The sequence below is a fragment of the Crassostrea angulata genome, chromosome 6, assembly GCF_025612915.1.
Source record: "Crassostrea angulata isolate pt1a10 chromosome 6, ASM2561291v2, whole genome shotgun sequence".
NCBI lineage: Eukaryota > Metazoa > Mollusca > Bivalvia > Ostreida > Ostreidae > Magallana > Magallana angulata.
This window is the reverse complement of record NC_069116.1, coordinates 39,114,066-39,137,952: the sequence shown is the minus strand read 5'-3', so window position 1 is coordinate 39,137,952 and position 23,887 is coordinate 39,114,066. Positions and strand designations below refer to the sequence as shown.

General features: G+C 32.7%; 2 protein-coding genes across 2 annotated transcripts; one reads left to right on the top strand and one right to left on the bottom strand.

The window, feature by feature from the left end:
• Positions 1–2,592: 2,592 nt before the first annotated feature.
• Positions 2,593–12,171, bottom strand: LOC128188855 (terminal nucleotidyltransferase 4B-like). Its single transcript, XM_052860148.1, has 11 exons — positions 11,700–12,171; positions 10,706–10,829; positions 10,507–10,553; positions 10,267–10,387; positions 9,983–10,078; positions 9,504–9,644; positions 8,446–8,659; positions 7,311–7,434; positions 6,942–7,127; positions 6,463–6,586; positions 2,593–6,192 (listed from the first exon to the last, which is right to left on the bottom strand). Exons 1-11 carry the CDS (start codon positions 12,044–12,046, stop codon positions 5,698–5,700), a joined length of 2,019 nt encoding a protein of 672 aa, XP_052716108.1. The 5' UTR covers positions 12,047–12,171; the 3' UTR covers positions 2,593–5,697.
• A 4,651-nt stretch (positions 12,172–16,822) lies between these two features.
• Positions 16,823–23,297, top strand: LOC128190632 (ATM interactor-like). Its single transcript, XM_052862748.1, has 4 exons — positions 16,823–17,026; positions 17,998–18,126; positions 19,618–19,826; positions 20,395–23,297. Exons 1-4 carry the CDS (start codon positions 16,856–16,858, stop codon positions 22,253–22,255), a joined length of 2,370 nt encoding a protein of 789 aa, XP_052718708.1. The 5' UTR covers positions 16,823–16,855; the 3' UTR covers positions 22,256–23,297.
• Positions 23,298–23,887: the final 590 nt, after the last annotated feature.

Here is a 23,887-nt window from a genome sequence, read left to right as displayed (position 1 = left end):
GTATTCCATAAACTATATATACATGTATGACACGCCGAATTCACAAAACTGAGCTTATCATAGTTTCATATTGATAAACCAGGTTTAACAGTTGTAAGCTATAGTTTACGGACTATGGCACGCCAAATTCACAAAAATGAGATTATCATAGTTTCACATTTGATAAACTAGGTTTAACGGTTGTAAATTATAGTTTACGGACAGAAAAGTATAGTTAACGCCGTTAATCTATGTTTCACATCTGTAGACCATAGTTAACGCGATCATCTATATTACAAAAATGTAAAACTATAGTTTACAATGAAAACAACCATTTGCGATTGCAAAACGTAGTTTATCTGATAAATACAGTTTCACGATTGTGAAACTATGATTAAAAACTCTTATATAATTAACCATAGTTAACGAATGTAAATTATAGTATACAGATGTGAATCTATATTTATCATCAAAATCTATCGTTAACGTTATTTGCAGACAAATAAACTTAGATTATAATTCGTTAACTATAGTTTACGGATCGTTAATTATAGTTAACGAATCGTTATCTATAGTTTACGAACCGTAAACTATAGTTAACAATAAACTACTGTTAACTATAGTTTAGCATCCGTAAACTATAGTTAACAGTCGATATATACACCTAGTTTATCATCTGTGAAACTTTATTTGACACCGTTAATCTATATTTCACATCTTTAACCATAGTTAACGTGATCATCTATGTTTCAGAAGTGTAAAACTATAATTAACACTGAAAACAACCATTTGCGATTGCAAAACATGATTTATCTGATAAATATAGTTTCACTGACGATTGTGAAACTATGAAAAACAACTCTAAACTATATCTAAGGAATGTAAATTATAGATCCATATTTATCAGCAAAATCTATCGTTAACGTTATTTGCAGACAAATAAATCAGATTATCATTCGTAATCTATAGTCAGTTACAACCGTTAAATATGGTTTTGCAGATGAAAACTATAGTTAACGAACCATGAATCGTTTGCGGTTCGTAAACAATAGTTACCAGTCGATTTTAAACCTAATTTATCAAATGTGAAACCATGTTTTGCTTATTTTTGTGAATTTGGCGTGCCATATAACGGACAGACAAAATATAGTTAACGACGATATTTTTCTATTTCACATCTGTAAACCATAGTTAACGCGATCATATATGTTTCAGAAGTGTAAAACTATAATAAACACTGAAAACAAATTAACCATTTGTGATTGCAAAACATAGTTCATGTGATCATTGCAGGCCGTATTTTAAAGATTCCTAGAATTTGTGTGTCATGTTTTAAAATTAATCTCACAGGTTGCATGTCGTATTTTACCAATCTTAAACTAGCTAGAGCTGACATCCTGCAAATACCGTATTTTTCGTTGCTTAGGATTGACGATGTTGCATGCATTATTTTAGGATTCTTAGGAGTGACATGCAACATGCAATTTTCTTTACTCCTGAGAATTGACATGTCTTACTTTATGTTTCTAGAATTGACATACTACATGTCTTTTCTTAGGATGGACATGCAACATTCCATATTTTACGTTTGTAAGGATTGACATGCTACATGTCAAAATTTACGTTTCTTACATGTAGGAAAGACATACTGGATGTAGCATGTTATGATTCTTAGAAATGACATGCAGAATGGCGATTTGTATATTACACGCTGCATGCCATGCATGTTTTATGCTTCTTACGATTAGCATGCTCCATGTACGTCGTATTTACCTTTCTTTTTTTTTTTTGGGGGGGGGGGTTTAATGATATTTATGCATTACGCTTCTTTCAGATTAGCATGCTGCATGTCGTATTTGATTATCGTTTGAATTGACATGTTGCATACAATCAGTATTTTGCTTCTTCGGAATGGCATGCTGCATGTCGTATTTAATGTTTGTAAGGGCTGACATGCAGCATAGCGTGCTTTACGTTTGTTAGGATTGGCATGCTGCATGTCGTATTTTACGTTTGTAAGGACTGACATGCAGCATAGCGTGCTTTACGTTTGTTAGGATTGGCATGCTGCATGTCGTATTTTACGTTTGTAAGGACTGACATGCAGCATAGCGTGCTTTACGTTTGTTAGGATTGGCATGCTGCATGTCGTATTTTACGTTTGTAAGGACTGACATGCAGCATAGCGTGCTTTACGTTTGTTGGGATTGGCATACTGCTTGTCGTATTTTATTGTCTTACGATTGACATGTACCATGTTGTTTTGTATGTCTCTTAAGATTGACATACTGCATGGCCTCATTTTTTTACTGATAGGTTCTGATTGTCTTTCACAACGAGTTCTGAATAACAAATGTTCTGTGAATACTTATGACTGTACATGAACTATTTTATCCTTTATTTCAAAATGAAATTTATATAATATTATTAGCCAGGAAGGTTTACTTCCGCGTAACAAAGAGTGCAGTTCATGCATTTACACCATACATCTTCTTTGAGATTTCCTTGATTCTCTGAAAATCAGCAATTAATTTAACCTGGTTGTCACCTTCTTTACATAATGAATGTATCTAATCTTTCACTGTCCACACAAAGAGAAAATAACACAAAATCTATTTTTTAAATGCCTTTATTTTTTTTTCAACTTTTTTTTTGGTGATTTTTATTTCAATACAAAATGATGACAACTTAAACTTTGTGAAATAAAACATATCAACAATAATTATAACTGAAGAATGGCACAGACCTTCCCTGCACACAAGTTGAGAATCACATGAAGTCAAAGGCATTTCTTTTGGAATTTTAAAAATAGAATGCTAAAAAACAAAATTTCTCCCCCACCCCCACCCATGGAAAATATGCCAAGTAAATGTGATAAATTTTTATACCCATAAAAGAAAAAAACCCAATCATTAAACACTGATTCATTATTCATTATATTGACTGCTGCCACCATGTGAACATATTAGCCTAGATTCAACGTCTCTAGGTTAGCAACACATATACATAGTGAAAAATGACTAGAGGAGCAAATGTTATGATTAGAAAAAAAAGATTTGGATGAAATTTGACAGTTGGAGTTCAGAGAAAGATTGAAAAGTATGACAGAACTGAAAGAGCAAGGTCACAAGCTGTTGACTTCTTTTTCCAAAAAAGATATCAAATTCTTTAAAAGAAAAAAAAATTTCTTAAAATATTAATGCCACATCAATATCATACAATTGCTAAAGAATGTTGTCTATTTTTCTAAAGATTGTCATACAAACCTCTTTGCAAAGTAAAAACAGAGACCATTTTCTGTCATACAGAGGGATAATGCCACTGAAGCTAAACGAGAATGATCATTTCAAGCAACTGCTTTTTTGTATTTAGAAAGGAAACAAAAGATGACCGAATAAAAAAAAAAATTAAAATCAAAAGGGCCTCCCATTCTATCAAATGCTGTTTGTCAAGAAATGGATTTCAAGGATCATCATTCTTCAAACAAAAAATATTTATGCTGTGGTCATTTAATTTTCTAAACATTTCAGATTTCTTATATTCATACCCATAAATAGATGTGCATTCTGATAAAAAGTATACAAACACTGGCCTCATGTGCTCCTGACTAACATTCTTGATTACAATTTGTTCAACATACATACATGTACATAAAAACCAATACAGGTTCATGATAAAATAACCAACAAATGAAAAAACCAATGCAGTTTTTTTTCTTCAAAGTTTTTCCATACAGTTTTTTGATTTTGTAATTTTTTTTTCTAATACCCAAGCATGATCTAACAGGCATTAAATCTAAAACATAGTATACAATGCTTTAACACAAAACTAATCATCTTTTTCTCATAATACCTAATATTGGTCACATCTCTCTCAAGTAATATACTTGTATCCGTTACTCATGATAATTGCACAATATTAATAATATCAATACAACATATGTTCTTCTATATACACATACACATACAATAGCTGTCATTCTAAAGGAGCTTGCCACAAATTTGAGAGCTACAGCGAAATAAAGATCTGATATTCAGAGTGAACCAGAGCTGACAATTAAAAATAATTCAGACATATAGTTAAAACTAGACCTTATTTAGAGAGAAAAAGACCCCAAAATGGTGGAAAAGCTATGGATTATTTAAGGTGCCTCACTACACCTTGAAATATTCTCTCAAATCAGCAGAAAATTACTTGACTATGATTGAAAGCATAATGGATAAGAAGTATATATGCCAAATTGGCGAAAAAATGTGCAATTTAGAGAAAAAAATGATATTTTCAAAAATTTCATTCAGTAAACATAAAAAAAGGCCCAGGCAGATTCGAACTCATGATCTGCGGTTCACAAGCCTCATACTTTAGCCACTGAGCTATGACGATATACATCTGAATTGATTGATACAAACGGTTTAACAAAACATTTAAATCGCCATCTTGTGACGTAGTGTCTTAAAAGTATAAGTCTAGGTGTAGTGAAGTACCTTAAACAAAAAAAAACAAAAAAAAAACTAAGACCCAGAGCAGGGCAGCACTAGTTCTGATTGCTGGTACAATAGTTGCTTAATTGATCTATTCTGCACATTGATCTTTAAAAAAAAAAAATTAGAGCACCTGTTTGATTTTATTTGTATTTCAAATTCTGAAAAGGCACAAGGAAAACAATCGCCACACGATCATCATCGGTGTACAAAACGAGACTGTTATGAAAAAAAGAAGTCAGTGTTCAACACGACCTTCTCAACAACACAACTTGTTTAAAATGTACAGCTTTAAAACAAGCTATAATACATGAATAAAAACAGTTTTAAAAAAGAACAACAAAAAAGTATGAAATAAAAATGGCATGATTAAAAAGTGAACAAGTCGAGACTTTTTTTGCATATGTTTGTATTGTGCTTTTTTTTTTATTTCTTGAGATTCCTCTGTGAATCTTCCCTTTTGTTTAATTGATAACAAAAAAGAAAAGTTCCCCCAAAATGAAATTGAAAGATTACATCAATGTTCACAATCATTTACTCAAGTTTGATTTCCTAATAGTTTAGCTTTTTTTTTAAATAAGAAGAGAACATGAGTTTTATGAATCATTTTGTCATGTTTGTTAAAAAAATTAATATAAATGGGAAGGTGATGATTAATTACAGCTATGATGGATATGGAAGAGGAAAAAAATATATCACAAAATTTAAATATCACATACTTTGACTGTGATGAGGATCATGAGGATATCTGTTATTTATTTTACCCAAGTTTGCACCATATGACTAAAACACCATGTCCTTTGAATTTTCATATATTTCATGACTGGTTTGGATTGGTTTAAAAATAATGAAATATTTGGTATGACATAATCAACAACTAAAACCAATGATTACATTCCGATAATGCATGTATTTTATATATCATATCACCATGCCTAATTTCATCCACATAATTTCACAACGAGTTATCTTGAGACAAATTACAGATTCCTCTTAGGTTCTCTTGGACATAGATTTCAAACACACACTCAATTTTTTTCGCTCCATTTTTGTATTAAGTGCCACATTTCTCTAATTTGTTTTTTTTTAAATGAGGCATCACAAAATAAACAAACACACAGTTTCACATATATATATATAAAATGTACACTCACACACTTGCAAACACACACAGATCTTCTGATACACATTCCAAGGATCACCACCTAATACTGCCTCTTTGGGGCTCCCCTAGGGGTTACCTGCGACTGCTAACACTTGAATAGCTGTCCTTCTTGTATCCGTATCCATTTCCCGAGTTGTTCTTCTTCTTCTTGCTACTGCTGATAGTCCTAGTGTAAACTCGTGGGTTTTCGTAGCTGTTTTTGTTTTGAGCACTTCCTCCATGATATGGTTTCCGGGATGGTCCGTTGTCATAGTGACCAGAATTGCGATTGCTGTTCACACGATTATCATACCCACTATAAGCACGCGGATTCTGACCACCATTCACACTACTCGTAGTTCTGTTGGATCCAGCTGAGTGCGTGGACGACACACTGCTACAGCTGGCATCGCGACTTTTGGCTGAGCCAGTCCTTTGTTTACTATTGCTATGTGTTCTGTCTCTACTCCGTGTGTACTCCTGACTCACTACAGCAGTCTTCTTCTCTGATTTCACTGGAGTAGTCGGGGTGGACTTTGTCACTTTAGTCTCTGTGAGTGTCTGTTGTTGAGGATCAGGCTCTGAATCCTACAAGCAAACAGAAATTCTTTAGGTATTTCCCTTAAAAGTCCTTTCACATATATTCTAGAACAAAGTATATTAATTTTTTGCTGTATATATTTCCATGGCTCTGGAGAGAGCTCTATCATGTGAAATCACCACATGAGTAAGAAGTTTAATACATACATGATGTCTGCATCTTTAAACAGGGTTCTAGTACAACACAAAGTCAAAATGACTTCTCCATTAACCCCTCCTACCCATTTACCCTGAAACCGAATTGAAATAAGTACTCACTGTGTCGCTGGTGAGACTTGAGGTTGAGCTGTTATTAGCAGAACTACTGCTTGACTTGTAAACTGAGCTTCCATCTGACTGCTCACTCTCAGCATTAGATGGTCTGGACTCGTCCTCATTACATCTACAGTGAAATGGACATTTATTATGCAAAGAACTACAGAAATTTTGCTCTGCTATATCATTTACATTTAACACGAGGAACACTTTACATTCTAATCCTTGATATGTTATATGACAAGTACAAATGATCCAAGTTATGTGCAAAAATCCCCCGAATATTAATTGGTGAATGGTTTCTACTAACATATGTAAGAAAGTCATGGCTGAGCTAACATTGTTGTTCCTCTTCTTCACAGAACTCAAAATACATATTTCAAAAAAACTCTTAACATTGCTAGCAATTCCTTCTCCGTATTCCAACATTCAAACTTTCAATAACTGAGTTTTCAATAATACAAAATTGCATGGTAACCAACTTTTTAGAGTTGTCAATAACGTCTGCCTTGGAGCCCCCTGCTTTGCTGCTGTTGGCCACACTGGCGTAGCTCCTGCTTTTGGGGTCCACTTGGTTGTTCTCCACTATCTCACAAGGGAATGTTTTCCTGATCCACTGTCTGTATTCCACCACTTCATCGGTCACTCGAATGATTCGTCCCAATATGCTAAGGAAATAACAAAACAACAACATTTAATTAAGTACTGTACATGCACGAAAACTTGATATCTTACTCTGTTTTTCCTCATTTTGAGATATTAAATTCACAAAATGAACTGAAGATTTTAATTTTTTTTTAAACATTTGACAATAACGTTAAAATTGACTAATGATACATTGAAATAGTTACCTATGTGTTCGTTTCTTTGCAAACATGAATTGTGGGGCTAATGCATAATTCATGACCAAAAAGGCGTAATCAAATGCCTGCTTCACTTGCATAGCACCATACGAACTTCTCCCTATGTCATTGCCTACAAAAACAGTCATATCTATAAGAAAATCGAACAAAGATGATTGCAGACAAATCTAGTGTACCTCTATTTCACCTGATTACATCAGGTTGAACACAGATGTATTTCAATTGACAAAGTCTACAGAATTCTTATACTGTGGAATCATTAGATTTCATGGTGGCTCTCTATTTTTATGGAATTCTTTGGTAAGTTTCATCCACAAACAAACATCCTCAACAAATTAATAAATTTGGGTCATAAAGTCATATTTCTTTTTGTATGAACCTGTAAAATTTAAACAATCCACGAAAATTGACCCTCATAAAATTTAATGATTCCACAGAATATAATAAAAAATTGTTATCAGTTAAAGTAGACCCATGATCCATATCAACATGTTGATCTTATTTCAAGATTACCATATTAGAACCATTTTAACAAGGCCTTGGAGTTTCAGTAGGACGTAACTATCTATTTCTTGCATCAAAACAAGTTAAAAATGATGCTGGTTTCACATGAAATATACACCGATTGCTTAGTTTTAGCTCAAAAGCCAGACAAATCTTGTTGATTTCAAAGAGCAATGGGCGAGTAGCTTGCAATGAAATAGACAGACCTACGTCACAATGCTGTTTAACACCAACTACCCAAAGTCCAAGCTCTTGTTAAAATGGTTCTAAAACTTGTTTATGTGTCAGATGTTGAAAAATTATTGCTTCCTTTTAATGTGTAGTTTTGTCCATCATGCAAAGAGTGTCTCTAGGAGCAATGGCATTGAAAGTTCAAAAAATGTAAGAAACAAGTCATTTATGTTTTTAGAAAACAATTAAATCATGGTGAAAAAAAAACCCATTTAAAAACATATCAATATGGGTAAAGCCTTCGAAAAACAAAACAGCTTTACAATTCTTTTAAAAGACATTTGTATTTCATCAAAGATATCAATAAATAACAAGCAAATTCATCTGATTAATGAATAAGACATAATCATAGAGCGGTGTATTTGGTATTATGAATTTCACAATTTACCTTTTGTCAGTGGATCTTCGATACACAACATAGAGGGTCTGTAGCCATTTTCCATACATCTCTGAATATCATCTTTCGCTAAGTATGCGCCACCATCTTTTATCCTTATTCCTGTCTTCAGATAATTGAAATTTCTTCCATAGAGTTCAAAAAATTCGACAAGTAGTACTCCGAGATTTGCATTGGGATCCAGTGCATCAAATCTTGGATGAAGCTGTGAAATATAAAGATTTTATTATGACCAAGGTACTTTTTCAAGCAAGTATTCAAAGGAGGGAGACTCAAAACATTCCATGAAAAAATCCAATCTCAATAAAATTATGAACAAGTTATCATATGTATAGAAAACAACTTCCTTTTATATATTTAACATTCACAGAAATCCTTATATCAATAATCAAATTTATTTACATATTGTTCTGTTGACTTTTTATGCAATTTCCCTAAATTCAGATTTAAATCATTCGCTTAAAAATTGTAAATAGATTTTCAATTTTGAAACTTTGTTCAAACATTTAATTTAACGATTTACCGAACCAAAAATGATACCAATTTAATCAAAGCTAAAAGAAAAAGCAATTATTTTAATCAAAGCTAAAAGAAAAAGTATCTTTTCCTCCATCATTTTCTGAAAATGCGTACTCAAAATGCAAAGTGAAAATACAAATTTCTTAGAATTACCCCTTTATCAATAGACCTTTAAATAATGCTTATGCATGGAGTATTTCACAACATTTAAACATATAGCCATGTGCTAAAAATAAACATGTTACATACAACTATTGTATTGATTACCAAAAACCAATCTACGTTTTATCATGGATTTCTGATTATTCATTATATAAACAACAGCAATTTTAAACTAAACTTAGTTCAACACACAAAAACTAAAATGCTTAAACTACAAATAAAGAAAAACCTCAACAACTTAAAAAAATTGCTCATTTTTTTAAAACACATATTTGGTAGTTGGAAGACCACTTCATTAGGACAAGAAAACTCCAATCAAGTCTGGTTCTACACATCTGATACAATTAACCTTTAAGAAATTCAATTACCTGGAAGAAGCTGACAGTCATGTAGATGAGGCTGTAAGAACTGATTCCTCCAGTGAACACTTCATTCAGATCTCTCTGCAGGAGGAACTGTTTTAGCACCAAAACCAAGTACTTCAGGTTGGGAAACTCTTCCATGTATTTCTAAAAATAATTCAAGAAAGTGTTCAAAGGTTTCAATCGTTTCATACAGTGATGTTTTTTTATTTTTTATTTCTGACCTTTATGCATCACAACATGTTACAATACAACAACTCAAAATGCAGAAAGCTTAATATGGATTAGGAAATATGAATTTCATTTATAAAGATTTTTAAATTCTTTCCAATGCAGCAAGAAATGAGTGAATCTACACCCGGGGCTTTACTATAAAATTTTTATAAAATAGTGTTGAGAGATGTGCTTTTCCCCCTGAGAGTTTGACAGACTGTCTGACTTTTTCTCTCAAAGTAAGAACACTCAATAGACGTAGTAATCCATACTGTTATGAGGTTAGCACTTTCCACAGAGTTTTGTGTATTAAAACTAATGTCCACTTTAACTTCTGTCTGCAGATCTACCATTTTTATAATTGGGACCTGTGTCAAAATAAAACAATGTCAACAGAGTACTTCAAAACAAACATCATATGAAACAATAACAAAATTTCAAATGATCATTACAAGACTGAAACTAGTGTTTAATGGATAATATTTTTAAATGGAATTAAAATACACAACTGCATGCTTAATTTCTCTTTATTTAACAATTTTTCCAGAATACTTACAGATGCTTTGTCAAGAACTTTCACAGAGGCTGGATCAGCGTATCCTCTTTCTCGCAGTGCCTTTTCTAACGTAAACAGAGGTAAACTGTCCCACTTTCCATACACAACCAGATCTATGTCACTGCAAATTATCAAAATAATATTTCAATACTGAGTGAAAGATTTCTATGCAGTAAATCACAACAAAACTATTACAGATGATACATGTACATATGTGCATTTTTCATAAGCATGTCCTACCTTGTAGGCAAGTACAACCCAGTTTTGAAACTTCCAAATATTTCCACCTGGAAAACAAGATAAAAGAAACATTATTCATATTATATATGTTAAACACTTTGAACATATTACAAATTGGATGGTATCAAATTTGAAAGTCAATTTCTTTAGTTATTTCACAATATCTTGAAGGATTATGAAAACATAGGACATTGCCCACCTTTGCCTCTGGCCAAAGGTCTTCTACAACATCTTTTATCCTTCGAACAACCTCATTTCTCATGTTGGCTTCTTCTGCTTTTGGTGACATGTATTCATAGAAGTCTTTTATTTCTTCATGCAACCTGAAAAAAAAATTTCTCATAATCAAATACCAGTATGTAACATCTGAAAGTATTTGAATTCAGTTATTAGATTCCTCTTTCTAACAGTCTATACTACTAGAACCATTTTAACAAGACCTTGGACTTTCGGTTGGACGTAGCTATCTACTGGTCTTACTTGCGTCAAAACAAGTTAAAAATGACGCAGTTTCAAGCGAAATATGCACCAATTGCGTAGTCTTTGCTCAAAAGCCGGACAAATCTTGTTGATTTCAAAGAGCCATGGCTGAGTGGCCAGCAATGAAATAGACAGGCCTACATAACATTGCTGTTTGACACATCTACCGAAAGTCCAAGCTCTTGTTAAAATGGTTCTAATAAAAAAACAATATTATGACCTCTTGTTTTAAAATAATGAAATTTTGGTTGTTTTTTTAAGCCAACATTCGTATGATGTTTGGATTTATAGATAGTGTCATGTTTGTGAAGAGAGAATAATAAAAAATTCTAATGAAACATGACTATCAATTATCATTTGTACACTTTTCTTTTAACAACAAGAACCATATCAACATTACCAACATAAAAACAAATTAATTAAAATTGCTTCACATCTGGACATATGTTCTGTAACCTTGAAAATATAAATTATTGAATTCTCTTTCACACCAAACAAAATAAGGACATGAAAAACGATTATGTACAATAAAAAGGATTTTTAATTCAACATTTAAGTTCTGGTATCATTCAAAAGTAACTGTTCTCCTACTTCTTTAACTTAATTGACATTCTTCGAGAGACCTGCGAGTGACTGGTAATGCGTGGGCGTGACTGAGAATGAATAAAATTCAGTAAAAAAAAAACAAGCAGCCTCTGTCAAATCAAACTTACCCTATAACACTAGGATGATACACTTTTCCGTTTGGGATCCAGGGAGTTAATCCACCATTTTCGGCCAAAAAATGTTTGTAGGACGAATGATTTAGGCCGTATGTACTGGCCTTGTTTTCGCGTTTCCGTTTGTTTTGTTGAATCTGAAAATTGCTAGGCGCTTGTTTTTGAGTTAAATTGTTGTTCACACTAAGCGAAATGAAATCCTGTTGTCTGTAGTTCAAATTTTGGTTTGAATTATTCAACGACATGTTATCCACGCCTATCTTTGCTTCTATAATCCGTGTCCAAATGTCATTTGCTACTCCTAGTTGTTCCGGTGAAGGCCAAGCTATTCTTGGATCCATTCAAACTTGTTTTCGTGATAAAAATAAAAGAAGGGATACTTTCCCTCGTTGTAGTTCTCACAGTTTAACTTACATTCGGACACAATCTGTATAACTTGCTGACTTCGAATCTTGTCGTCGAAGAAGCCGACATGCGCATGCGTAAACATTCATAAAACAAATCTGGAATTTTCCACCATCCTCAAAACGTCATCGAGATAAAGCGTAATTAAAAACATTTTTTTTTTATTTTTACAGGTTAATCGATAGTTCATTAATAAATTAAGTTTTTATGAATTAAATAGATAAAGAATTTCTATCTAGACAAATTTATGCTGTTCGATATATCATATAATATCGTTTCGTCAAATATTCTTTTTAATATTATACTATTCCCGATAAGGAACTTGGTTCACGAATAGCATGTGCTTCTTGACAGTTGAAAATGGGGCCCGGACGGGGATGGGCAATGTTGTCTCAATGCGAGGAGTGGGGGGGGGGTTCCATATGTATACCATATTTACATAAATTTGAATATATGCAACCAATTACCAAATAAAATAATTTGGCTCGAGGTAATGCAATATTTACTCATTTATGATGCCGAGTACATATTATGATATTGAATTCAAAAAAAATCACAGGTGCTTGTGGACAGGACCGTGCACTACCCCCCCCCCCTTCCATTATTTTTCTAAAATTTAAATTTATTTTTTTTATTTAATATCATTAACAACCCCTTATATATGTCTCAAGTCGAAAAATAACAGAAAGATCACGTTTCTGTGGCATTTTATAATTGACACTCGTTTTCTCTCTTTTTATATATACATGTAGAATACTGAGTATACAATTTCGCAGATATCTTACCGGTATTTCACGGTTTTCAAACCTGTATAAAACGCAAACGTAATTATCATTTAAATCATCAATTATCTTTGATATTAATTTTTTTTAAAAACCCGTCCGACGGTTAAATATTTTGTGAAAGAAAGTAATGAGTATTACATCTTTTTGGGCACCAGAGTCAACCCGAACTATATGTTTCGTATATTTTGCCTTTTCTGTTGATGTTGTCAAAAACCTGATATTGATTTACGTTGTTTTTCCAACATAAATTGCAGAAAGTTTGGTAACAATAAAATAAAAGCAATGTAATTGTTCGCGGAATTTTAAAAATCATAATTTTCATATACAGAAATACAACAGGCATTCTTTTTTAATGAAACATAAAAGTACTATTTTAAAAATGTATATATTTAACATACGAGAGAAAATTCTAATAGTTTATCATTACCATATGTATACCGTGGCTGAATCTGCGTCAGTATCTACAATATTATATTAGCAATGATTTAACAACAAGCTCCCTATATATTGTCACCATCCTATACCCAATAGAGAATAAAACTAATACATTAACCAGTATATATAAATATCTAAATCATGATTTAATGCAAAACATCTGCCTATGAGCCCCGTTATTAAAAATTGTTATGCTTTTCTTGAAATAAGGCATCTTATTTTCATACATGTATATGCTATTCACATATCAGTGTTTCTTCCTTAATTCATGAGATAAATATAGAAAAATATCTTCATAGAAAATAAAATTCACAGAAACAACTTCACTCATATGAAGTGTGAAGGAAGGAAAAAAAAATATTTTAAAATGAGTATTCCGAATATAGAGTCTTCTTCAGTGTTAACACAAATCTATATAATAATTAATAAAATATGATCAATCTCTATATTCTAGAATTAAAACGTGAAACATCTTGCAATTCAACAAATTTTATAGAGTAATTGATAAAGATGGGTCAATTTTTGATCAATTTATGGTTAATGGTGCATGACGAAAAATATACCTTGAGATACAGACGTACACGTAGTATCGTTTTGAAAGAGACGTGGGGTGGAGGTGGGGGTGGGGCTACCACTCCATCCCTGCCCCCTAAAAGGGAATCACTATATATAGCTTCACAATTCTTAATATTCTCTGTAATACCCTAGAGAACGTTGAGAGGGGATGTGTGATTATGTGTTATTTCTTGAAATTCAGAAGTATTTTTGGCCTATAGATCTACATCAACTTTTTATGCAAATAGTATTTTTATACTGTCCGAAAATGACGATTTTCAAAAAAAATAAATAAAAAATGAGTGAACCAGCCCCCCTTCCCTGTTTTTACTATACGTGCATGTTCCATTCTAGTTCGATCGTGTTAGCAATCACGAAACATCTTAAAAGTATAGAATTTTTCTATAAAAAAGCTATGGAATAGCTAATTAGTGCGTTTAATTGATTCTGTCTCATAATATGCCACTGGGTTTTATTAGTACGTATAGGATTCATTTAATCAACGAGAATTTAAGATAATACCACTTCAGAAATATACAACTCCTACTATTTCTTGTGGCCGAATTGATATTGTCCAGTAAGCAGTGTTTTTGATATATACACTAACGTGCCAAAAGTAAATCAACTTTTCTTTTTTCCCTAAATATCTCATTGAAAACAAGACTTATATTTAAAAGGATTTTTGTTGTTAATTTTTGTCAGATTTTGAAGGAATTTTTATTGATTAAAGTATATTGAATTTGACATCAACATCTATATATATCTCACTAGACCTTTTGACATACATTGAAATAGTTTTTTGACAATTCATTTGTAAAAATTCATATTTCAACCCTACATGTAATTTCATTCCTTATCACTACTTATATGTACATACACATCTTCATTTTATAATTTTGACTCGTTGACTGTAATGTACTTGTTGTTTGTATTATTCTAATCTCCATAATGGAGGAAATAAAAGATGAATGAATGAATAAACACAACACGAAGATATTTATAAGTGTTCTACTTCTACTATATATATTTTGCAATATGCGAGCTGAAAAATCTTACTTTGGATTGTGAACATCGACTCTTAAATATCATGCCAAAAAGCTAGAGAAATTTTGAATTTATCAATCCAAGTTTTTTTCGATTCAAAATCGGTTAAGGGGTTATTTTTGAATGAGTCTTTGAAAAATGTTGGTTTTCAATGAAATATATAGTGAAAAGAAAAAAATTGACATACTTTGGCACCTGAGTGTAACGTTAGTACTGATATGATTATTTAGACTCTAAATATCTTGGCATCTTGGATTTCACGTATTTTAGACGACAGAAGCATTACATTCAGAACCCTGTCTGATATTCTTGATAAAACAAATCTCTCAATCTATGATGTGTTAAAAACAAGTGATTGTAAACATAGTAAATCAGACTTTTTTATAATGACAAAACTTCCACACTTTTATGTTGAAGTTTTTATTGCTCTAAACAAATGTAAAAAATTGAGACAAGTAAATCACCTGAAGAGAGATGAATTCTTAACAGAATTTATCTGGAATAATAATCTTTTTACTTACAAATCAAAACCATTGTGCTTTGAAAATTGGATCAAAAGTGGTATTTTATATGTGAAAGATATTTTTGATGCAGATGGGAATTTGTATGACATAAATTATTTTTCTAGCATCATGAAAAAGAAAAATAATATTTTTTGTGAGTATATTATGCTTAGAACGTGTTTTAAGAATTACATAGAAATATTTGATTGTTCTTATGCAAAATACATTAATATACAACAAAATACTAGGTTTATATTTAAAGATGGCCTTAGAAGAAATATAGAATGTTTAAAGAGTAACTTTTATTATTCTATTTTTGTGAATATGAAATTTAAGAGATCTGTATATGAAAACAGATGGAACAAATTGTTTGGTATGTCGGCTATATATTTGGAAAACTATATATAATCAAAAAATAAAATGCATGTATGATAAGAAAGTTGCTGAATTCAATTATAAGTTATTAAACAGTGTACTTAAGAATAATTTAAGTGTTAGTAAGTGGAACAAAGATGTATCAGCCGAATGTGAATGTTGTCAAACAGTCGAAGACTGTGAACACCTTTTATTTAGTTGTAAATTAGTAAAACATATATGGCAAGAGGTGGGAAATTTCTTTAATTTTGGAATATCATGGAAGATAATAGTATTGGGGTTCCATTATGAAAATAATGTAAAAACTAGAAGGTTGAATAATATTTTTTCATTTATCTGCTTTTTAATTTATAAATACAAAATGTCTTGTCGAATAAATCAAGAAAGAATGTCAAAAGAAAATTTAAAATATTTCGTGAAAAATAACTTAATTGTGGAAAATTGTGTTCTTAAAAAAGCTGGAAGTATTACATGTACTGATGATATGTACTTTACTTTAAGTAATTATATTATGTAACTTTATGCATTCATCAATTTTTATTCCACATTCTGGGGGTTGCAGTCCTCCAGTTGGAAGACAAGGGGTTCAAAGGACTACGGATTGGACTATGTGTGTGAATCCCTTGTCTCTTGTCTTTGTGGAAAAGATTGTTTATATACATTATATCTTGTGTAATACTAATGTTTAAGCTATATTTGATATTGTATTGCTGTTGAAATTGAAATAAATAATGGAAAATTAAAAAAACCAAAAAAACCAAAAAAAAAACCCATTGTGAATACAAATGAAAACAAGTACATTGTCAAAAAAAAAAGAAGACTCTAAATAAGAAACACAATAAAATGCTTTTTTTTGGTGCGGATGTACATGAATGAGCTTTTTCAAAATAATTTGATTAAACAAAAATGAACAATTGTTTTGGTGCAAATAAGATATACCACTATTCCGGAAATCTCACTTCTTTTGAAACATTTTTAAACATTACACACTGCTTACGTTTTCCGATGACAATCCGCTAGCTATGTCGTTTGGACTCAAAACAGGCAAATGGGGGACCACCAGCAAACCGGAGCAATAATGATAAGACCCACCATATCTGAGTTAGAGAATGACAGATCGAGATACGAATGCCCTGTACCGTCTTGCAATGTGGTTTTGAAAGGCCTTGGATTTTTCCCTTCGCATTTAAAAAAAATTCACAATGTGTTGATCACGGAGGTAAGTCTTCTGTCGTTCTAACAAAGCATGCCATGGTTTTATGTGTTTAAATTATCTTAATCTTTCATTAAAGAAGTTTTTGAACTTAGATCTAACCATTGATTAAAGCAGTTTTGAGATTATACCTGTGACATTTATGAACCAGGGACGTATACATGTCTACATATGTCTGAGTCTTTGTCATGGATGCAGGCAGTTCATTATAAGCTGCAGGTCTGTAGCTCCTGGTCTGAAAAAATTTGGATGGACGACCTGGGTGCTACAGTGCCTCCCATTGTAAAATTCTGCAAATTATGGCATACAAAAATCTGCGCTTAATTGTGTTAGACAGATTAACCTTATTTTCAAATTCTGTGGAAAAAATTAGTACCATAACATTCTTCATGCATTTCATACTGAAATTGTCTCTTTACTTGCCTCAGACTTTCCTCAAAACATGCTAACCGACTTAAGAAAATGAAGTATGTTGAATTAATGTCAAGATCGAGAGTCGCCATTTTTACATGTAAACAAACTGCACCACTTCACTGTATGAAACTGGTGATGGTGTTAAAAGAATATATGAAAAACTGCTGTGAAGTGTTCTGAGATGTCTCTGAAAAGACAAAGACGTCAGGTTTTTCAATTTAGAATTTATTTTCATTATCAAATCTCCATGGAGAAGAAAAGGTCTAGTCAATTAAGAAATCTTATATTATTTTCATAGTAAAAAAACAAAAATCACAGAATTGACTTTACCTGTAAAACTATTTAATATAAACATTGGCAACAATACATAGGACCTTGTTTACGATAATAAAAAACGATAGAATTTTTTTTTACCCCTTCTTCTGAAATAGTGCATACATATTTTTACAATCCAATTTAAACATCATGAAATTTGAAACACATTTGGCAATGAAACATTAAGCAATGAAATTTCATTATATTGGTAATAAAGTTAAAATGATTAACATCACTGTATGTTTCAGGGTGTAAACCTAAAAGACAACAATGGAAGCAAAGTTACCTTGTTATGTTTTTGTCCAATGTCCACCTGTAAATATGGGGGTCAACAAATTTCTGACAGATGTTTCACTAGCCTTAAACTCCTACGACAGGTAAGGTTTAAGTGTTCAACAATTTAATATTTGGCTCTGTAAAAGCTTGTGTACTCTCTACTTATTTGAAATCTGTTGATATTTATTGGATAAATACTTGTTTCCTATCACATCGCGGTTTCTACGGTATTGCAGTATTTCTGTTTACATATGGTAGCATGCTCTGAAATCGACATCTGAAGGCGGAATGTCTCAGTAACATTAGTTTCTGGAAATATTCCATATTGATAGATTTTTCGACAAAATTATTTAACTACCGCAACATTATACGGTAGGACCAGTGCATGTATTTTATTTGGAATTTTATCATTTTCATGAAGTAAATTTAATATTTCAATGATAGTTTATGTTTGGGAATAAAGGGAGCTAATTCCAATGAGAGAAATATATCCCCCCTTTCCATTCATAGACCTTGAACTACGGTAAATGTATTTTTGACGACAATTTTGTGTAATCACCAATAAATACATGTTTCTTTTAAATGAAAAAACAGTTTGCTCCCTTGTTACGGGCCGCCGGAAGGCGGTCCGTTATTTGATACACATTTAAATATTGTTACTGCGTTTCTGCGGGATAGTTCTTTTTTATTAGAATTAATACTATGCTTATTTTTATGAATTAAAAGTCAATTTGCATGTAGAAATATGTTTTATGCCTTTTAGAAAATATCACATATTTTTTCTTTTACTCGTAAATGAAAAGCAGGTCAAACTTAGTAAATTGTCGTATTTGGCGCGTTTTTATCGAGACTATAATCTATTCGGAAAATATCGGAGTTCTTCATTCTTTTCAAAACAATGCATCAGGATCGGTATGCGGGACATACTAAAGACCTAAAATATTAAAGACCTGAATGTCATTAAATTTTATATGAATGATATTTTTGAATTTCTATGTGCCGTGTCAAATAAAAAAAGTTTGTGTGTGTATTTATTATACTTCCATGTAAAATGTGGTAGAAAATTTCATGAAATGACATTATATCAATTATTTACGCAAGAATATGACAGAAATGAAAATTTGAATTGACTGGAAAATTTGAACTAATACATTTTTATTTTATTATGAGGTCCCTTGAAATCATGCTAATACATTAAGTTTTCATTCAATACAATGCAACCGAAATAACCCAAAATGGTTTGAAATACATAATCTCCAAGAGAAAAATGATGAGTTGCACTTTGTATTAGAGTAATGTACAAATCAATGTGTTCTCCATTACTTTATACTATGGCAATTATCATACAATTTCCGTTAGAAATGCTTACAGTAACGAAATCGATTCTTAAGATAATAGTAAAATGTTAAACTTCAAAACAAGTTGCTGAAAGTATATTAAAATTTACCATAAAAATTAGAACAACCAACTCTTATTTTCTTCTTTGTGGTGTGTTTTTATGTAAACAACCAATGATTCATACAACAATTATATTTTTTGCGTCAATATGATTTCTTGTTATCAATTTAATATGTAATTAAAAATTTTGACAGCATTTTATGAAAGTCCATGCTGAGAAGAAGTACAAATGTGAGAAGTGTGGTCTGAGTTTTGGTCTGGATCGAGATAGGAGGCTTCACCAGGGACGATGTGGACAAATCTACCAGTGCACAGACTGCGAGGCCAAGTATACGACCATCGAGGCTGTGCAGACCCATTGCTACAGGAAGGGTCACACACCTCCAGAGAGACCTCCCAAGATGTAAGGAAATGATCATATGAGGGTTATAACCTTGTCCACTAACAGAAGCTCTTTGAATGAATCTGAATTTTCTTTGGTTATGCAGGTTTAGTTACGATTTGATTAGTGTAGATTTTACATATACACTACCGTCTTCTAGTAAAAACATCATGACTGTACAGGTTGCTGTCAGACTGACCTTTTACAGGAAAACTATTTTATCAGCATATTATGTTTTATCTATGCCACTTATTTGGATCTAGATAGGTTAATACTCTTGTTCAATTTTGTGTAAAATAAATCATAGTAAAGTCAATGTTTTTGCATGATTATTTGAATCAATGTAAAGAGAAGCTAAATTTTCATATTGTTTATAAATGGATGGTTGCACAGTTGATTTTAGATGTTTTAAAAGTCATAACAGATTCAAATCATTTATTTATTTTGATGAACATAATACATGTAAAAAACGATTGAAATTTAAAATGGTGATGATAAAAAAAAAATCTTTGTGAGATTTATAGCATTATCATGCACTTGCCAAATGTTTTTGGATAAAGTGATAACATGTATGTAAATTTTTTAACAGAGTTGAGGAAAAAATAAATGCCAAGCCTTCTATAGAATCTTCTGGACACCAAGGTACAACAATCGGAACACAAACTACATCAATGCCTGTAATTCTAGTGGAAGTCACCCCACAGACTCCAGTGGAAAGAGAGGTGCTGACTAAATCTCTATCCCTGAAGCCACTCTTGCCCAAGCCCAGTGTCAAACTGATAGTTCCGCAAAAGATTGCCCCTATCCTTAATGTTCCTCTGTGTCCAAATTCTCAAATAGAAACTGCGGTCTCAGAGATTGCTCCAGCAATGGAGACTGGCGCAATTCAAGGCGGTTCTGCTTTGTGTGAATTTGTTTCAGAGGGTATCCAGGCCTCTATAGGAGACAAGAATTTAGACGCTGGCGAAGAATTGCCGTCCCTGCTAGAAAAGTCTTGGTCATCGACCGGTATTCAAACCGCTATCAGCATAAAGCCACAGCAGAAGAAACAGTCTGGTACTGTTGCTCAGACCCAAACAGGGGATATGATCTTAAAGAAAGCCATGGCATGTGCTGATATTCCAATTCAGATGGAATCAGTTGGTACACAAATGACACCGCAAGTGAAAGGTCCAAGTTGGAAGAGGAGAAAGTGTACAACAGAGACTCAGACGCTTAGTGAAGGAGCTAGCAAACAAAAGAGGAGGAGGAAATCTTTGTTCAGTGAACCTAAAACAGATTCTGTGTCTCAAACCTCGGACCTTAGCACCTCTAAGATAGATTCCATGTGTCAGGTGGATAATTTCAGACATGTCTCACTGATGGATATCAGCAAGAGCTCAACTACGCAGGCAGCACAAACAGATATATTTTTACGAATAGACTCCATGTCACAGACTAAGGAAGACGGAGGAGCACAACTCTCAAAAAGCATTGCAAACGAAAATGGACAAAACTCAAAAGGAACAAGTAAGGAGGGTGCTGAAAGGAGAAGCAATTCTAAATCAGTTCAGTTCAAAACTAGGATCACTGCTCCTGGAGAGGGTCCTTTCTCAGATTCAGACACAGGGCCAATTCTCAGTGTAACAGAACAGCAAGAACAGGGTGAAGAGAGGACTGACTCTACTGTAGCATCATTTTCAAAGAAACATGATACTCTGGTGCCAAAGTCTTCTCAGATCTCTCATGCAAGTGACGCTTTGGATCTAAATGCCTCCAGTGGTAGCAAATTGCATGACATGGGAATACAAACTTTTGAGGCTGATTTTGGGAGATTCTTGCTTTCACAATGTGAAAATTTGGACAGACCCAGACAAATGGAAAGCCAAGTACAGACTCAGAGCTCTGCCACTGATATGGATGATTTGTTTCAAATGTCTAACAGAGAGACAAGGTCAACTGATATGTCTACAGATACTCAGACCCAAACCGTCAATATGGATAACATCGAAACATGGGCAAACAATATGGAGACTCAGACCTCCATAGATCCAGATTTCAACTCCTTTACATTCAATGACATTGAAACACAGACCTTGCCTGATCTGTCTCTGGATTCTACAGAGGAATCCAGCTTCATGAACGATTTCTCACTGACCAGCATTCAAACTCAGACCATGGAAGACGATCTGTACCAGAGTCTCTCAACCCAGACGGACAGCTTCATGGATATGTTTGACTTCTCTCTGACCAGCATTCACACACAGACCACTGGACAAAGTGACCACGCTTCAACACAGACAAATCAGCCATGTGTGGAGGTTAATGAGATGGGGGTAGGGAGTGATTTTAGTGATGTGATATACTCCTCCAATACAGAAACTCAGACCGCTGATCTCAGTCTCTCCAACACACACACACAGACCACATGGGACGACCTGGATAATCTGCTGAGGGAGTTTCAGAAGTGATCTGGTCTAGCCATAGAGGTGAATTGGATGAGATTTGTCCATCCTATTATTATGAAGTTTTTATTTGTGAATTATCCTGGAATGAGGTTGTGACACTTGGTATTGGAGTTGTACTTCATGATCCAGTGAAGCGTAAAAAAAGTTTTGTTGTTGAATTAAATTGGTATAAGGAATACATATAAATGAACTGTAAACCAATTTCTATGAGAAAAATGGTAAACTTTTTTTTAAAGGAATTTACCAATATCAAAAAGTTTGAAAAGTGTTGCAGTTGAGACTTCTTTACATTTATGTTGGTTGGAGGGTGGAGAGGAAATCAAAATAACTGTATACATCCTAGAAGCAGAAATGTGATAATTATATAAGAAAATTTTTATAGCAGTTTCCGGATACTTTGGAATCATTAAAATTTAGTGGTGGCTCAATTTTTATGGTATTTGTGGGTAGCCCCTCCAATGCATTTAAATTCTTGACAAAAACAAAGCTTGAAAATGTTATTAGTTTTCTTACTAAAACTGGAAACCAATGCATCCACAAAATTAAATCTGACGAAAAAGCAAAACACCAGCAATCTACGAAAATTGACCACCATGAATTTAAATGATTCCACAGAAAGTACATGTGCTTTAAATTTCATATGCGTACTTAGTTACCTCAACTCGGAGCATCTGATTTTATTTTAATTGTGAGAGCTAATTTTTTTTCTTTAAGAGGGATGTACTTTTACATCTAATCACGAAAACTGTATAATTTAGTACTTATTTTGACCGATGTACATAATATTTTTGATCTCATGATTGATGTTTATAAATACCAACATTTTTTTTAACTTTAATTTATGAGGTGCACATATTACTGTTCTGTATTGTGTGTGAAATCTTTACATCAATTCATATTCATACCATGTATGTATTTTTCTCTCTTTTGATGCACAGTGTGCATGTAATGTTTACTAGTCGGTCTTGAGTTGTTAGATTACATATGTTCCAACTGCCAGCATTAATGTGATGTATATCTCTTAGGCGTCGGAACTGGGGGGGGGGGGGGGTGCCCCCCCCCCCCCCCCCCACTTTGAATTTGCTTCCGACGCCACAGCATCTCAGCCATTGTCTGACAACAGTCTGTTTTATGAATCAATACATGAATTATTTACGTGAAGTTTTAGAAAGAAATAAATAACTGGGTAGTCAAGAGGATATTAAATAGAGGATGTATATTTGTAAGTTGGCTGTTAGAAATATTGTTACTTTTTGTGGTCATTCTTTCAGTGAAAGTAAATGATATGCGACAAATGCCCCTTCCCCCTTTAGAGTTTATACAACAGTGATTGAATCATGAATGAATCAATCTAAAAAAAAAATCTTATTAAAATTGTGCAAATTTACTACTTAAGAAGAAATAACTATTCTGGTGAATGAATGCTAAGAAAATTGTGCTATCTGTTAATTTTAGGAGTATATCCCCATCCAACTGTTCTGAAAATCTTAACAGTATATTACTACCAGTGATTTTCAGATTTCCTTATGTATTGCTGATCTTCACAATTCTCATTAGGTGTTTGACTACATGTACACTGTAGCATCCTACCAATGCATGGAAGATTTTCAATGTAAGTGGGAAAAAATGTCGTAT

Bases quoted from the DNA above. Each gene is read 5' to 3' on its own strand.
- LOC128190632 (XM_052862748.1), top strand. From the start codon at position 16,856: ATGGGGGACCACCAGCAAACCGGAGCAATAATGATAAGACCCACCATA. The intron at 17,027-17,997 runs GTAAGTCTTCTG...TGTATGTTTCAG, and splicing joins ACAATGTGTTGATCACGGAG to GGTGTAAACCTAAAAGACAA. The intron at 18,127-19,617 runs GTAAGGTTTAAG...AAATTTTGACAG, and splicing joins GCCTTAAACTCCTACGACAG to CATTTTATGAAAGTCCATGC.
- LOC128188855 (XM_052860148.1), bottom strand. From the start codon at position 12,046: ATGGATCCAAGAATAGCTTGGCCTTCACCGGAACAACTAGGAGTAGCA. The intron at 10,388-10,506 runs GTAGGACATGCT...GATAATTTGCAG, and splicing joins GGGTTGTACTTGCCTACAAG to TGACATAGATCTGGTTGTGT. The intron at 7,128-7,310 runs GTAACTATTTCA...TTATTTCCTTAG, and splicing joins GCAAAGAAACGAACACATAG to CATATTGGGACGAATCATTC.